This window comes from Neovison vison, chromosome 3, assembly GCF_020171115.1.
Source record: "Neovison vison isolate M4711 chromosome 3, ASM_NN_V1, whole genome shotgun sequence".
NCBI classification, from domain to species: domain Eukaryota; kingdom Metazoa; phylum Chordata; class Mammalia; order Carnivora; family Mustelidae; genus Neogale; species Neogale vison.
The window spans coordinates 26,604,543-26,620,157 of record NC_058093.1 but is presented as its reverse complement, the minus strand read 5'-3'; the positions used below and the strand labels follow the sequence as shown (position 1 = coordinate 26,620,157).

The window sequence follows — 15,615 nt, the reverse complement described above, 5'->3', positions numbered from 1 at the left end:
ATTCCTGGGCGGGGAAAGGGAGATGAGGTGGCGGTGGGCTCGAGTTTATTTTTAAGATCCTTTATTGTCTTGATTCTGTGGATAACCGCAAGGGCATCCCACTCCCCATCCCCACCCCCACCTCAGTGCTCAGCGTCCCTTCCAGAGGGGGAAAGGATCTGGAGGCCAGATTTCTTCCCCTGCAGCTAAGCCTGCCCCTTTCCTTCCCAGCCAGAGGCACACAGCAACTGGAGCCAGAGCCTGCAGCCTCCCCTTCCCCAGGTGCCCTGGAGAATTCTATCTTAATTAACCAGGAGACCTAAAGCACCGAGGATTTTTGGAAATGGAGCACGCGCCCGCTTTTTGTCTGCTTCCCTTCCTCCGGTCCCCACGATGGCACCGAAATTTAAAAACAAAAACCCAAACCCAACGAACAAGGGATCTCACCTACACATGCCGCGGACAAAGTCTGGCAGAGGACCCAGACCCAGTCGGGCAGCGCCGCCGGAGAGCAGCCGTCCGCTGGGAGGATGGGGACCTGCCGCGACGGGGCGGGGCGGGGCGGGGCGGGGCGGGGCCCGCGCGGTCACGTGGGCAGGGTGCCTATACCCGCGCCCTTCCTAGACCGACGGAACAGAGACCTTAGCGCTCTCGGGATTCGGCCTCCCCGCCGATATGGCCGTCTGGGGCGAGTTCAGGAGCTGCTTGGCGCCGGGCCTGCTGCAGCACCAACTGGCCATCGTCACCGGAGGGGCCACGGGTATCGGAAAGGCCATCGCCACGGAGCTTCTGCACCTGGGTACGCGAGCGGGCCCCCTGGGTCAAGCTACCTAAAATCAAGAGGTCGGCAGAGACACACACTGGCCTCAGGGGGTTTCGGGAGCCAGGAGGTGGGCGGCAGGGCTGGGGGACATGGACTGGCCAAGCCAAGAGGCTGTACCTGTAGGAGACGTTGAAACCGCGGGGGGAAAGGGAAGAGTCTCTCTAAGAAATGCGGCAGAAGCCTTGAAGTATGAAACCACTATTTGTGCACTAAAGGCAACAGTTAGAATCACAGATAACGTGCTCGAGTAGGGAACAAGGAGACCTGTGGAAACGTGCTGTGGAATTCTTTATAAATGTGTTTAAAATGAACCCGTCCTATGGATTACCGAATGAGGAAACGCGGAAAGCCTTTTCATATTTTTCTCTTTATCACTGGTTTATTTAATGATATCGTCATTGCCATTTCTGTTTCTGTTTTTATTAACTTTTCTCCTCATGGTGGGTTGGACTTACCTGCTTTGCATTTAAAAAAATTACTGCTTTACATTTTTAATTTTACCTTGTTGGATGCTGGTTATTTTTATATTCATTTAAATATTCTTGAGCTCTGGGGCGCCTGGGTGGCTCAGTGGGTTAACTCTCTGCCTTCAGCTCAGGTCATGATCTCAGGGTCCTGGGATCGAATCCTGCATCGGCTCTCTGCTGGGCAGGGAGTTTGCGTCCCTCTCTCTTTCTGCCTCTCTGCCTACTTGTGATCTCTGTTTGTCAAATAAATAAAATCTTTAAAAATAAATAAATAAATATCCTTGAGCTTTTGTTCTGTGTTAACTGCATCCCAGAAGTTGTTATTTCTGTTGTTAGGTTCTTTGGAAACAGTTTGATACTTTAAGAAAGACTTGTTATATGTTAAGTATTGACCTGAATAGTCTTTAATCTAGTTAATCTAGAGTAATTTTGCTTCACCACTCAGGCCATACCCTTCTGAGTATCTTACCCATTGCTTTTCAAATGAGGTTTTGCCTGTTTGAAACACTTTAGCGGGGCGCCTGGGTGGTTCAGTGGGTTGAAGCCTCTGCCTTTGGCTCAGGTCATGATCCCACGGTCCTGGGATCCAGCCCTGTATACAACTCTATGCTCAGCGGGAAGGCTGCTTCTCCCTCTCTCTCTGCCTGCCTCTCTGCCTACTTGTGATCTGTCTGTCAAATTTTTAAAATCTAAAAAAAAAAAAAAAAAAAAAAAAAAAAGAAAGAAAGAAACACTATCTCCAGTGCCTTCTTGGCCTACCTTGACTCCCAACTTCATCTCATCCTGGAATCTGAATGGTTCCCCTTCCTCCTCCCTGGGCTGTACCTGGGAAACTCTCCAGTAGCAAGCTGGAACGATCATAGGGCTCACATTGTTTGTTTCCACTCTCTGAGATAGATCACTGAGCCATGATACCCCACGTCCTGTGCCTGAAAGCTGTTCTGCATTATACTTTGACCAGTTTTTTTGTTCCATTGGTCTGGAGGATAAACTCCATTATTGATGTTTGATTTTAACCAGAGGCAGAAGTCCTGATTCACCATTTTTTTTAAAGACTTTATTTATTTATTTGACAGATCACAAGTAGGCAGAGAGGCAGGCAGATAGAGAGAGGGGGAAGCAGGCTCCCCGCCGAGCAGAGAGCCAGCCCCATGCGGGGCTGGATCCCAGGACCCTGGGATCATGACCTGAGCCGAAGGCAGAGGCTTTAACCCACTGAGCCACCCAGGCACCCCCTGATTCACCTTTTTTTAATGGGTACACATGAAAGAACTTCTGAACTTGTTTTGTTCTTAATTTAGACAACCAGTGAAAGTATATTTATCAATGAAAGCATATTTACTATTTCTTGACTGTTTTCTTTTCAGGGTGTAATGTGGTCATTGCATCTCGTAACTTTGATAGATTAAAATCTGTTGCAACGGAACTGAAGGCCAGCCTGCCTCCCAACAACCAGGCTCAGGTCACTCCTATAAAATGCAACATCCGCAATGAAGAGGAGGTAATGCAAATGTGTCTATATCCTTTCTTTATTCATTCATTTCATTTATAGTAGTGTTTCCTAAAACTAGTACTTCAGATGTTCCTGTGGTCGAGGTCTTATATGAGGTTAACTAGAAGCAGAGGCTGTAAAAGAGATTCTTTCACTAATGATATCTGAGGATTACCGCCTGGGGGAGGAGAAGAAAGAAACAATCTTTAAGGAAGCTAAGCAAGGATGTGGGCTCAGCGAGATTACTTTTTGTGCCTTTTGCCCTTTAAGTCATTTCTTTATTTTTTTTTTAAGTTCTTATTTTTAAGTGATCAGTCATTTCTGCACCCAACGTGGGGCTCAGACTCACAACCCCAAGATCAAGAGTCACATGCTGTACCAACTGAGCCAGACAGGTGCCCCTTTTAAGTAATTTTTTAGTGTTAATTTTAACTGGATTTCAGCTACTGGTACTGATACCATTTACTGTGACAGACTGTAAGTTCTTCTCCCAGAGTAAGCTATCAGTCCAGCTAGCAAGTGAAGTTGTTAACCAGTTTACTTTGAACATTTTTCTTTAGGTGGAGAATTTGGTCAAATCCACCTTAGATGTTTACGGTAAGATCAATTTTTTGGTAAACAATGGAGGAGGCCAGTTCACGTCTCCTACAGAACACATCAGTGCAAAGGGATGGCATGCTGTGATTGAGACCAACCTGACAGGCACCTTCTACATGTGCAAAGCAGGTGAGTATGACCAATAACCCAAAAAGGCAAGGTGTCTTTATTTAAAGTCGTAGAGAATCTTTTTTTTTTCTTTAAAGATTTTACTTATTTATCAGAGAGAGAGAGCGCGCACACATAAGCAGGGGGAGTGGAAATGGAGAAGCAGGCTACCCCTGAGCAGGGAGCCCGATACCGGACTCAGTCCTGGGACCCTGAGATCATGACCTAAGCCGAAGGCAGAGGGTTAACCCACTGAGCCACCTAGGTGCCCCTAGATCATAGAGAATCTTCGAAGAGAATTGTTGGGGACTCAGAAACTCCATGTCTGCAGTACTGACTGCCCTGATTTGCTTGCATAGGACACAGAAATGTAAATTGCTGCTTTTCTGGATAGTCATTTGGCAATATTTGTAAAATATGGGAATGGTTTGATCTTACAATTTTATTTCTAGGAATTTATCATGAGAAAATTATTAAGAATCTGTACAAAGATACAGCTACGAAGTTGTTCCTGAAATTAAAACAAACAAACAAAACTCTCACACTTAGTTTTAAAGAAATGAATCTTTTTAATCTCTTGTAACTTGTCAAATCTTCAGGGAAAATGCCTGAATCCACATCCTTTCTGACTAACAACTAATTAGCATGCATGAAGATCTTTGGATTGAAAGTTATATTGCATAGGTGATGATATTCAACCCCTGACATTGAGTAATTCAAGGGTTTTGTTAAAAACGATCGAAGATGTTTTTGTGATGAAAACCACAGAACAGGTAGAATTCCAACCCAAAGGGTCTTCACACTAATATGGATTAGGCTTTATATTCTTAACATCTCTATGTCAAAATCTTGCAGACATTTCCAGCTTTCAACTTCATCTAACTGGTAGTATAAAGCTTTACATTCATTGTGGCTGACTATTTCATGGGAACCTCTAATTTATAGCCCCTTGGTCGGAAGCACATGTGAGAAGCTGGACTTGTGATTGGCACCGGAGACTCCCTCACATTTCTTAAAGAAATATTCCCATGACAGCTCTGAAAGTGTCAGGGGAAAAACACAAAGATGATTTCAGAGTTCTTTTTTCCTTAAGACTTTATTTATTTATTTGACAGAGAAGACACACAGAGAGAGGGAACACAAGCAGGGGGAATGGGAGAAGAAGCACACTTCCCACTGAGCAGGCAGCCTGATGTGGGGCTGGATATCAGGACCCTGGGATCATGACCTGGGCCAAAGGCAGGCACTTAATGATGAGCCACCCAGGTGCTCCTGAATTCAGAGTTCTAACATAGAGTACACTTTAAGCAAAAGCAGAAAGCCTGTATAGGGTAATTGAAATAAATTTATACCTTTTTAGTTTTTCATAGTTTTTTTTTTTTTTTTTACATATTTGATATGGCACATAGATCTTTATTTTCATTTCCAAGCTTTTTGGGCTATTCATGACCTCTTTCTTTCTTTCATTTCTTGTTTTAAAGATTTTATTATTTTGACCAAGAGCAAGAGAACACAAGCAGAGGGAGCTTTTTTTTTTAGTATTTCATTATCTTTTATTTTTATTTTATTTATATTTATTTTTTATATTTATATAGATATATAAAATATATTTATATTATTTTATTATATTTATTATCATTTTATTACTTTTTTATTTTATTTATATTTATTATCTTTTTTTTTTTAAGATTTTATTTTTTTGACAGAGAGCAAGAGAGCACAAGCAGGGGGAACACAAGCAGAGGGAGAAGCAGGCTCCCCACTGAGCAGGGAGCCTGATGCGGAGCTTATTCCTAGGACCCTGGGATCATAACCTGAGTTGGAGGGAGATGCTTAACTGCTGAGCCACGTGGGCACTCCAACGCCTGCTATTTTGAATGGGCTCTTTTCCCAATTATTTTCAGCTGGGATATAGTTGGTTTATGGAAGATCTACTTTTTCAAGTTCATCTTGTAGCTTTATCTAGCAATTTGTAGTTTATCTAACAGTTTTTGAAATTAGTCTTTCAGGTGTTTAGCTACACAATCATGTTGTCTAAAAATAAATAATGTATTTCATTGAGTGAAAGATACATTCAATGTATCTTTGGTGAAATGCACCATCATTTTATACACTACTAAGAAAGTAGAAACAGCGTTATTTGCACCCTAAGAAGCCACCAACTGTAAAACATATCCCAGTTTAAACAATTTCAAAATGATATGAAAGAATTGTCTTAGAGTCCAAAAATACCATATTTTATGTCTTCTTTTCTGGGGGCTTTACCTCCTTTTTCTGTCATCTAGTATGAATTGGGAAGAACTCAACTGGAAAGCTTTAAGTAACGATGGGAAACCATTCTTATTTTTGTCTAAGCTCTTAGTAGGAATGGGTCTTTCCTTGTTCTCTGGCCTTTACATTCTAAAAATTAGATTTCTATTGAAGTGAGTCTTGAGGGTACACATCTGACGTTGTCTTGATTTGTATGAATACAGTTGATGGCTAAATATCAAATGGGGCTTCAAAAAAGGATAAACTACTTAAAGAATGAGAGACACCTGGTGGCGTTGTCAGTTGAGGGTCTGAGTCTTGATTTCAGCTCAGGTCGTGAGCTCTCACGAGATGGAGTCCCGTGTAGGGTTCTGCGCTGGTTGTAGAACCTGCTTAAGAGTCTCTCTTCTTCTCCCTCCACCTTACCCCCCCAGCCCCACTCCCACTCTCTCCCCCTACAAAAAACAGCAGAATTGAAAAGAAATACTTAAAGAATTAACAAAAGAAGGATAAGACTTGTATCTAAAAACGACAAAATATTGCTGAGAGAAATGAATGATCAGAATGAATGGAAAAACATTCAGTATCTATAAATTGGAAGACTTAATATGGTTAAGGTTGTAGTTCTTCCCAAATTGGTATGTAGGTTCAATGCAGTCCCTATTATTTATGCAGAAAATGACAAGGAGATCCTAAAATACATGTGGAAATGCAAAGGACTCAGAGTAGCCAAAACAGTTTTACAAACCAGGAAAGTTGGTGGACTTATACTTCTTGATTTCAAGATAATCATCAAGATAACAGATGAATAGATATTTTGGACAAGTTTGAAAGTCTAGAAATAAACCCTTATAGTTGTGATCAATCCCTTATATTTACGACTTTTGCCAAGGGGGCCAAGGAAGTTCTATGGGGGAAATGATCATCTTTTCAGCAGATGGTCCTGGACAGTTGGATATCCACATGCAAGAAGACCCTTCCCTCATACCATAAGTAAAAGTTACCCAAAAGTACAAAATGGACCGTAGACCTAAATGCAATTGGTAAAATTGTGTAACTTTTGAAAACTAATAAAGCACAAAATCTTTATGACCTTGACTTAGGCAGAGTCCTGAGATACACCATCTAGAATACGATGTATGAAGTAAAAAAAATTGATAAACTTGACTTAATCAAACGCAAATGTTTGCACTTAAAGAGACAACATTAATAAAATGAAAAGATAAGCCAGACTGAAGGAAATCACACATCTGATAAAGGACTTGTATCCAGAACAAAGAAAGAGCTCTTATCATTCAGTATTAAGAAAACAAACCAATTAAAAAATAAGCAAAATATTTGAATAGCTATTTTACCAAAGAAAATAACTGAATGGCTGATAAGTACATCAGAAGATTGTCAGCAGCACCATTAGTCATTCGGGACATCAGATCAAAACCTCAGTGAAATATCACTTCATACCCACTAGAATGGTTATAATAAAAAAAAAATTAGGCAATAATAGCCTGGAGAAACTGGAACCCTCATGCATATCTGGTAGAAATGTAAAATAGTGGCGACACCAGAAAACAGTTTGGCAGTTCCTTAAAAAGTTAAACATACAGTTGCCATATGACCCAGCAGTTCCATTCCCAAGCATCTACCCAAGAGAAATAAAAACCTATGTCCACCCAACAGTTTGTATTCTTCATCACCTGCCAGTGGAAACAATTCAAATGTTCATCCTCTGGTGAGCAGACAAATGAAATATGGCCTGTCTATTCACTGGAATATGATTCGGCAATAAAAATTAACTATTGAGACACGTTACCCTGTGGGTGAACCTTGAAGATACTATTTTAAGTAAAAGATGCCAGACACAAAAGACCGCATATGGTGTGATTTCATTTATGTGAAATGTCCAGAAAAGACAAATTTATATAAATGGAAAGTAGATGAGGGTTTGCGTGGGCATGGCTTGGCTGCAGATGGGCACAAAGCAATGTTTTTGGGGGTGATGGAATGTTCTAAAACTGGATTGTGATAGTGGTGCATGGCTCTATGTTTATCAAAATCATTAAATTGTACACATAAAGTGGATGATTTTCTTGATATGTAAGTTATATTCAGTCAGGCTTTTTGAAAAAGGAATTGTAAATTTAAAAAAGTTTTAAGATTTTATTTATTTATTTGGCAGGGAGAGAGATCACAAGTAGGCAGAGGCAGGCAGAGAGAGAGGGGGTAGTAGGTTCCCTGCTGAGCAGAGAGCCTGATGCAGGGCTGAGCCAAAGGCAGAGGCTTAACCCACTGAACCACCCAGGTACCCTGAAATTAAAAATTTTTAAATAGCAAGCAAGATGGTGGGACGGTGAGTGAGAAGAGAGTCAGGATGCTATTTCATATGCTTGTCATTGGCTGTTTCCTGCAGTTTACAAGTCCTGGATGAAAGAGCACGGAGGATCTATTGTCAATGTTATTATCCTTACTAGAAACGGATTTCCAGGATTTGTGTAAGCATACTTAATATACATATACATATTTTTTTCCTATGTCTTGGGGTTTTGTCCTCTGAATGGGGGGAGTGGGGTGGAGAAGATTTCATAAGTCACAATCCTGAATCCTGTAATGAGTTTCTATCTCAATACTTAACATTGCCCTTTATTTGATCTTCAAAAATGTACTTGCAAAACGTTCCTACGCATATTAGACTTGCCATATTTACCAAGAAAATAGAATCAGGAGGCCCCATTAAGTTTTATATTATGTCTATCCCAAATATTACTTGGGGCATATTTATGCTAAAATATTTTCTTGTTTATCTGAAATTCAAATTTAACTGGTTGTCCTCTGTTTTATCCAGTAACCTAATCCAGATGTCACTAAACTGGTCATCAGTGTCTGAAGAGATTTTTTTTTTTGTTAACATGTGGAAATGAAACATATTTAGATTAATTTAGATTTGAATGCTGTGAATATATATCTTCAATTTTAGACAGAACTGCTAAATTGTTACTTGGTAATAGAGTTGGACATGTTTGATTCTTACTATGAATTTGGTAAATTTTTATGTTGGAAATAGATAAAAAAAAAAAAAAGTCAATCAGTGAACTAACTTAGCCTCCTGGCTCAGTAGAGTCTTAATAATCTAAAAGGGCGTCCACATAGAATAAAGAGAAAACAGTGTGCCAGGAAGCTATTTGAAAACCATACTTTTAGTAGTTAAAAAATCTGGTTTACAAAAAATTCATTTTGTATTTAATTTGTATCTATTTCATTTTTATTTCTTTTGTATCTTTGATAAATTCTGATTCCTTCCATTTTTTAATTAAAATTTTTTAAAGATTTTCCAACATAGAATATTTCTTTTTATGAAATAGACCTATCCTAGTGTTATAAAAACAAAGCATGCTAGTTTTTACATATGTATAAAATTGCATAAGGTACAAAGTTGAGTGCTCCATACCTTCTCATTCCAGAGATATCCTGTTAACGAAGTAAGACCATGACCTGACTTCCTTTATTAGTAATATGTAAACTGTAATGTGCAGGGTGATATTTTGGCACTGCATGAATATCCTGTTTGCCATTGTGATTTTTGTAACCATTATTGATTCTTAGCTGAATCACTTAAGACATTAGGATTCAGAAGATGTTGATTTTTCTGATTTCATAATTGCTTCTGTATTTATTAGCTGATATTCTTCTGTAAAATGACTTTTCTGCAACAGCCATTCCTTCTTTCTCTCTGTATTTATTATTATTATTATTATTATTAAATTTTTTGATAGACCACTATGAGGGACTTACAGATTTCTTTTCAAATTCCTTTATTCAAATGTACGTACTATATCAAACTTAGTAGTAATTTGTATTGTTTCTACATTTTGCATTACAAATAATTTAATTTGTACAGGCAGAGAGAGAGAGAGGAGGAAGCAGGCTCCCTGCCGAGCAGAGAGCCCCGATGCGGGACTCGATCCTGACCTGAGCCGAAGGCGGCGGCTTAACCCACTGAGCCACCCAGGTGCCCCTAATCTATTTTCTATTACATCTTTGCAGGGTAGTTCAGTCTGAGCTACACTGAGTGGGCATCCTCGTCACGTTCCTGATCTAAGGGGGAAGGCTCTCAGCTTTTCTCCATCAAGAATGATTTTCGCTGTGGGCTTTTCATAGATGGTTTTTATGAAATTGAGGAATCTTCCTTCTGTCTCTACACTCTGAAGAGTCTTATTCAGGAAAGGATTTGCTGTACTTTGTCTAATACTTTTTCTACATCAATTGAGAGGACTATATGGTTTTTATCTTTTCTCTTATTAATGTGTTTTTTTTTTTTAAAGATTTTATTTATTTATTTGTCAGAGAGAGAGGAGCGAGAGCGAGCACAGGCAGACAGAGTGGCAGACAGAGGCAGAGGGAGAAGCAGGCTCCCCGCCGAGCAAGGAGCCCGATGTGAGACTCGATCCCAGGACGCCGGGATCATGACCCGAGCTGAAGGCAGCTCTTTAACCAACTGAGCCACCCAGACGTCCCTCTTATTAATGTGTTCTATCACACTGATTTGCGAACGTTGAACCACCTTGCATCCCAGGGATAAATCCCACCTGGTTATGATGGATAATCCTTTTACTGTACTGTTGGATCCTAATGGGCAGGATCTTGTTGAGAATTTTGGCATCTATATTCATCAGGAATATTGTTCTGTAATTCTCCTTTTAATAGGGTCTTTGCCTGGTTTTGGGATCAAGGTAATGCTGGCCTGAAAGAATGAGTTTGGAAGTTTTCCTTCTGTTCGTATTTTTTGAAAGAGCTTCAGGAGAATAGGTATTATTTCTGCTTTGAATGTGTGGTAGAATCCTCCAGGGACTCCATCGGGCCCTGGACTTTTTGTTTTTTAGGAGGTTTTTGATCACTGCTTCAATATCATTACTGCTTATTGGGTCTATTCAGGTTGTCAATTTCTCCCTATTACAGCCTTGGTATTTTATAGGTTTCCAGGAAGACATCCATTTCCTCCAGGTTCCTTAATTTATTGGCATATAGTCATTGATAATAATTTCTAATAATTGTTTCTGTTTCCTTGGTGTTAGTTGTGATCTCTCCCCTTTCATTCATGGTTTTATTAATTTGGATCCTTTCTCTTTTCTTTTGGATAAGTCTGGCCAGTGGTTTATCAGTTTTATTAATACTTTCAAGGAACCAGCTTCTCGTTTCGTTGATCTGCTCTACTATATTTCTGGTTTCTGATTCATTGATGTTTGCTCTAATCTTAATTACTTCTCTTCTCGTGCATGGCTTAGGCTTTATTTGTTGTTCTTTTTCAGAGGCGATTTGCTCAAATATATCTTCTAGATCTCTCTCTCTTTCGCTCGCTCACTCTCCACCCCCTCAGGGATCCCAGTAATTCTGATATTGGAATGTTTCATTGAGTCGCTAATCTCTCTCAGTTTGATTCCTTAGGCTTTAACTTGTTTTTCCCATCCTGCCTCAGTTTCCTTCTTTTCTATCATCTTATCCTCTAGCTCACTAATTCATTCTTCTTGTTTACCCCAGCAGTCAGACTATCCAGTTTAGACAGCGTTTCATTCATAGCATTTTTAAGTTTTGCCTAATTCGATTTCATTTTTGCCCTAAGCGATTCTATATTGTTGTTAATATTTTTCTCAAGTCCAGATTTTACCTTGTAATTGTTACTCTGAAGTCTATTTCTGACATCTTGGTTATATCCACGTCCATTAGTTCTGTGGCAGAGGCCATATTCTCTGATTCTTTCCTTTGTTGGGGTTCCTTCTCTTAGTCATTCTGTTGAGGGGTGGTTGAGGAAATGTACAAAGTACAAATTATTGACCACAACCCTGCAAGATGCACCTACTTTATAGGGAACTTAGGGTTGTCCGCTTCTTGTTCTTTCAGCCTGTCTTCTGGGGGAGGGGCCTGCCACACTGTTACTGAGGCAACCCTGTTTGGGCAGAGTTGCCCTGCCCCCTGTGGGGGGAGGGAGATGGGCTCAGTGAAAGCTGGTTTGGCGAGAGAGGGGCTTTGGTTCTCTGGTGGCTTTATGCGTCTCTTCTGAGGATCTGAACAGAAGTGACCATATCCAAACCTTTGTCCCAGACCAATGAGATTGCAATCTGCTCTTCACTGAGCTCTCCAGGCCACACTGTCTCTCTTTCTGTCTGTGCTGCTAAAAACTGCAGCATCCTGCATTGCAGGCTGCACAGCAGCACTCCCAGCCCTCACTCCCAGGGCTAGACTCTCTGCCATTTGTGCTTCTACAACCGCAAGCTGCACCCCGTTCACACATGTACCCCTGTAGTTCCAGGCTTCAGTCTGGTAGGCTGCCCTAAAGTCCTTTCCCCCTGGCTACCAATCTGTGAGTCTGTGCCCAGTCCCCAGTGTGGGAGGCTTTTGCCTTCCTGGTACAAGATTATGGAGGTTTCCTCCCCCATCCATTTAACTTCCGATATATGCCTGCAGAATCACGGCTTCCCACTTCATACCTCGACGCCATCCACTGCAGACATGCTGTTTGTAGAGATCCAGATATATCTTCTTACATCTGAGGCTGATTTCTTGGGTGTTCAGAATGATGTGGTAGATAGCCAGCTCAATTCAGGGACCGGTTGAAATAGGGTTCCCTACTCCACCATCTTTACTCCTCCCTCAAAATAATTATTCTGATTGAAAGAGGCCTGATGAAAAGGACTGTATGCTGTATGGTGTTATGTATTTAGGTTGTAGAAGCATTGAAAAAATTGGTTGGTGCTATATTCATGGAGAGTCATGCATCCTTCTGCTTCCTATTATAAATTAGAGGAAGACAGTGAGGCATTGTGACAACCTTCAAGACAGCTTATCACTCACAATCTGTTCCAATACAGATTATAAGAGATTTTAAATCATATCTGATACGGAAACGAGGCCTTCATAGTTCAGAAAATTGGTCATTGAAAGAACAGCTGTGAGACTGTCATGGAAATGGTAACATATAATATCAGTCAACTCATAGTCCAAATAAATGTTTGTCCCTCTGGGGTTTTCCTTTAGAAGAAGAGTGACTAGGGCAGCACTTAGTGTGACATAGTCATCACTCTGAAGCTGAATTGTCCAGTATCTGTTCTGTTCCAATGGGAACCACTTTCTCTTCCTGGAATGGGAATCTTCACAAACCCCCATGGCCCATTCAGGCATCTCATCCACCAGGACCTCCCAGGAATGCCCACCAGAATCAAGTCTTTCAGAACACAGGAGTGGATAAACTATAAGTCTCTCTGGATTTGAATGAACTTTCTGCTTTTTTCTTCACAGTTGTCAAAGTTTTTTCTGGGTTTTGGTGTTTGTTGTTGTTATTTATCCTCAGAGAGAAGCAGATTAGGATGTGCTGTTTGGGGATCCAGAGTAACTTCTTTCAGTCCTTGTATGACTTTTAGGAGATCTGAATCCCATGGAGGAAGACTGCATCCTTCTCTCCTTAACTGGGAAGGATAGAGAGCATGGGCCTCAGGCTCCCCTGTTGCAGATGCCCTTGACATCCATCAGCAGTTTCAGTTCTGACGTCACACCCTTTTCTGTCACCTTCTCTGGTAGATTGTTGAGTATGGAAATGTAATCTCAACATGTTGTTATGTTACTGAATGTCCTTCTCTTCATCTGTGAAGCTTGAGAAAACTGTGTAGGGGAGGAAAAAGAATTTTCCCTCTACCCTTCTGAGTTCTTAGTAGAGACCCCTGCAATAAAAGACAAATTAAGAAGACAAAAAAATTTTATTCATAGGTATAAATCATGTGTATGCGGGAGATACCCAGGGAGAAATGAGTAGCTTCCAAGAGTGGCTTAGAGCTCAGACTGAGCCACTATCTTAGTAAAGACAGGGTAGGAAAGATGGAGGCCTCGTAGAGGAGAGCAGATGGTTTTTATGAAAAATGTGTGGCCCCCTAGCAAAATAGGTGGGAGGTATGGTAGCTTGTGACAGAGTATGTCTGGGTGTGATGTCAACTTCTAGTCTTTATACAAATGTGGCCACAGGCAGTCTTCCCTGGGTGATAAACCCCTTGGGGAGGGGATTTATGGTAATCGAGCTCCTTTGGGTGGAACCCAGTCTATATTTAGGCAGATAAGGGGAGTTCAGAGAAAGCTCCTCCCTGCATTTGCTATTTTTCAAGTGCCTACAGCTCAAAATAATCTATCAAAGCTGTGTATTTTGGGTGGCATGTCCTGAGTTCCTACTGTCATATTTTGGAGTGGCATATTCTGTTGCCCTGCATCTGCCTCTTGCTCATGTGTAACAAATTGGTTCAGATGCTGAAATTCAATTACTTCTGTCTCTGGTTTTCCACCTCTGTCTCTCAGTTCTAGTGGCTGTCTCTCTTTGGCCGTTACACCAGCTTCTGAAAGTCTGCCACTTGCTTATTCTTCAGGGGGTCAACATAACTGCTGAGGCTTTTCCTATGTTGAGAGGCAGGACTTCATGTGGTGGCTCTGGTGTTCAGGGCACTGAGTGCAAGGGGACAAACACCTCTAGGTCCTCCTAGAGGGCTTGATTGCATTTCTACGTAAGCATGTTTTTTCATGCCCCTGCCTGTTACTTCTGGTGTTGTGAGAAGCCTGGAAATTTCCATTATCCTTCCAGCTGAGTGCTGCTTTGGGGCCACTCTTAGCACTGTCAGCATTGGGGGCAGGGCAAGGGAACATGTACTATAGATAGACCCAGACTGCTGGATGCAGTAGCAACAGAAGTTGTGGCCATACCTGATGGTGATGGGATCGCTTGGATAATTCTGACAAAGTGGTTGTCTTTTGCCTGGAGTCCCACTAAGGTTACTGTGGCCAACACTGGAACAGAGATGGGTTTTCTCTAAAGAGGTTGGGCTCTGTAGGTCCTCTCTAGTGAGATGTGGATATGCCCCCAGATCTGACATACTTGGTGCCAAGGACCTTATAATTAGAAATTCTACGCCACAGTGTACCTTGTGCATAAGACCCCCATATCGATGCAGACCTAACTATTTTGAACTTTCTATCTGAAAATATATTAAAATTTACTTAAATTTGGGTGTGTCTAGAAATTCTATTGATACTATTCTAGCCCAATGTATGAATATGAATTTCTTATGCCTTCTCATCTAAAATTGATTTAAAAGATAACCGCACTGTAACTCCCAAAATAACCAATCTGTTAATTTTTCTACATAATAAAAGATCTTCAAAATATTTCTCCTATGGTCATGGTGTTTTGAAGAACCTTTGGTGGGCTGGTCACACACAATTGACTATCAGATACCTGTGTTTTGGCTTTAATGTTAAAGGACCCACTCCTTTCCCACTGTTGAGATGAAGACTCCAAAAAACAGACTCAACAAGAACATATCTGTGGGGATCTGACAGGCCACTGACATACCTGTCACTTGAGCTAACGAGAGAAACATTCAGTGGAAGCTGATTGGAATTGTTATGCTTTGTCTTTTAAAGGCATTCTGGAGCCGCTAGAGCAGGGGTTTACAACCTCACCAAGTCCTTGGCTGTGGAATGGGCTAGCAGTGGAGTAAGGATCAACTGTGTTGCCCCTGTAGGTAAACGTTCCATACGAACGCTGTTGACAAGTTGTGCTTTTCTGATTCACTTTGATTGTTGATGGAGGTATTTGTTTTTATGCGTGCATACTAAGAAACACAGGTTTTTAAAAATAGGTAAAATTGGAGAGACTGAAGCTTCGATTTACGACTAGAGTGTTAAGCAGGTGAAAGGAAGCCAACGATTCTCAGTCTTGACAGTATCTTAGAATTATCTAGGAAACGTTTAAAAAATATTGAAAGGTAAGCTTGATTCCCTGCTATGGAGTTGAAGTGTTGGTATTTTTAAAAGCCACCTAGGACATTCAAATGCACAATGAAGATTGAGAACCTCTGCTTTAGAGAACGAATATT

At 40.9% G+C, this 15,615-nt stretch overlaps 1 protein-coding gene across 1 annotated transcript in view; it reads left to right on the top strand.

Moving 5' to 3' along the window:
• The first annotated feature begins 597 nt into the window (after positions 1-597).
• The window catches only part of LOC122902282 (peroxisomal trans-2-enoyl-CoA reductase-like), a 32,962-nt gene continuing 17,944 nt past the window's right edge, over positions 598-15,615 (top strand). Inside the window, exons 1-5 of the mRNA XM_044241563.1 lie at positions 598-778; positions 2,637-2,770; positions 3,322-3,487; positions 8,124-8,205; positions 15,161-15,257. Coding sequence (XP_044097498.1) covers positions 655-778; positions 2,637-2,770; positions 3,322-3,487; positions 8,124-8,205; positions 15,161-15,257 — 603 coding nt within the window. The 5' untranslated portion in view covers positions 598-654. The remainder of the gene's footprint in view (positions 779-2,636; positions 2,771-3,321; positions 3,488-8,123; positions 8,206-15,160; positions 15,258-15,615) is intronic.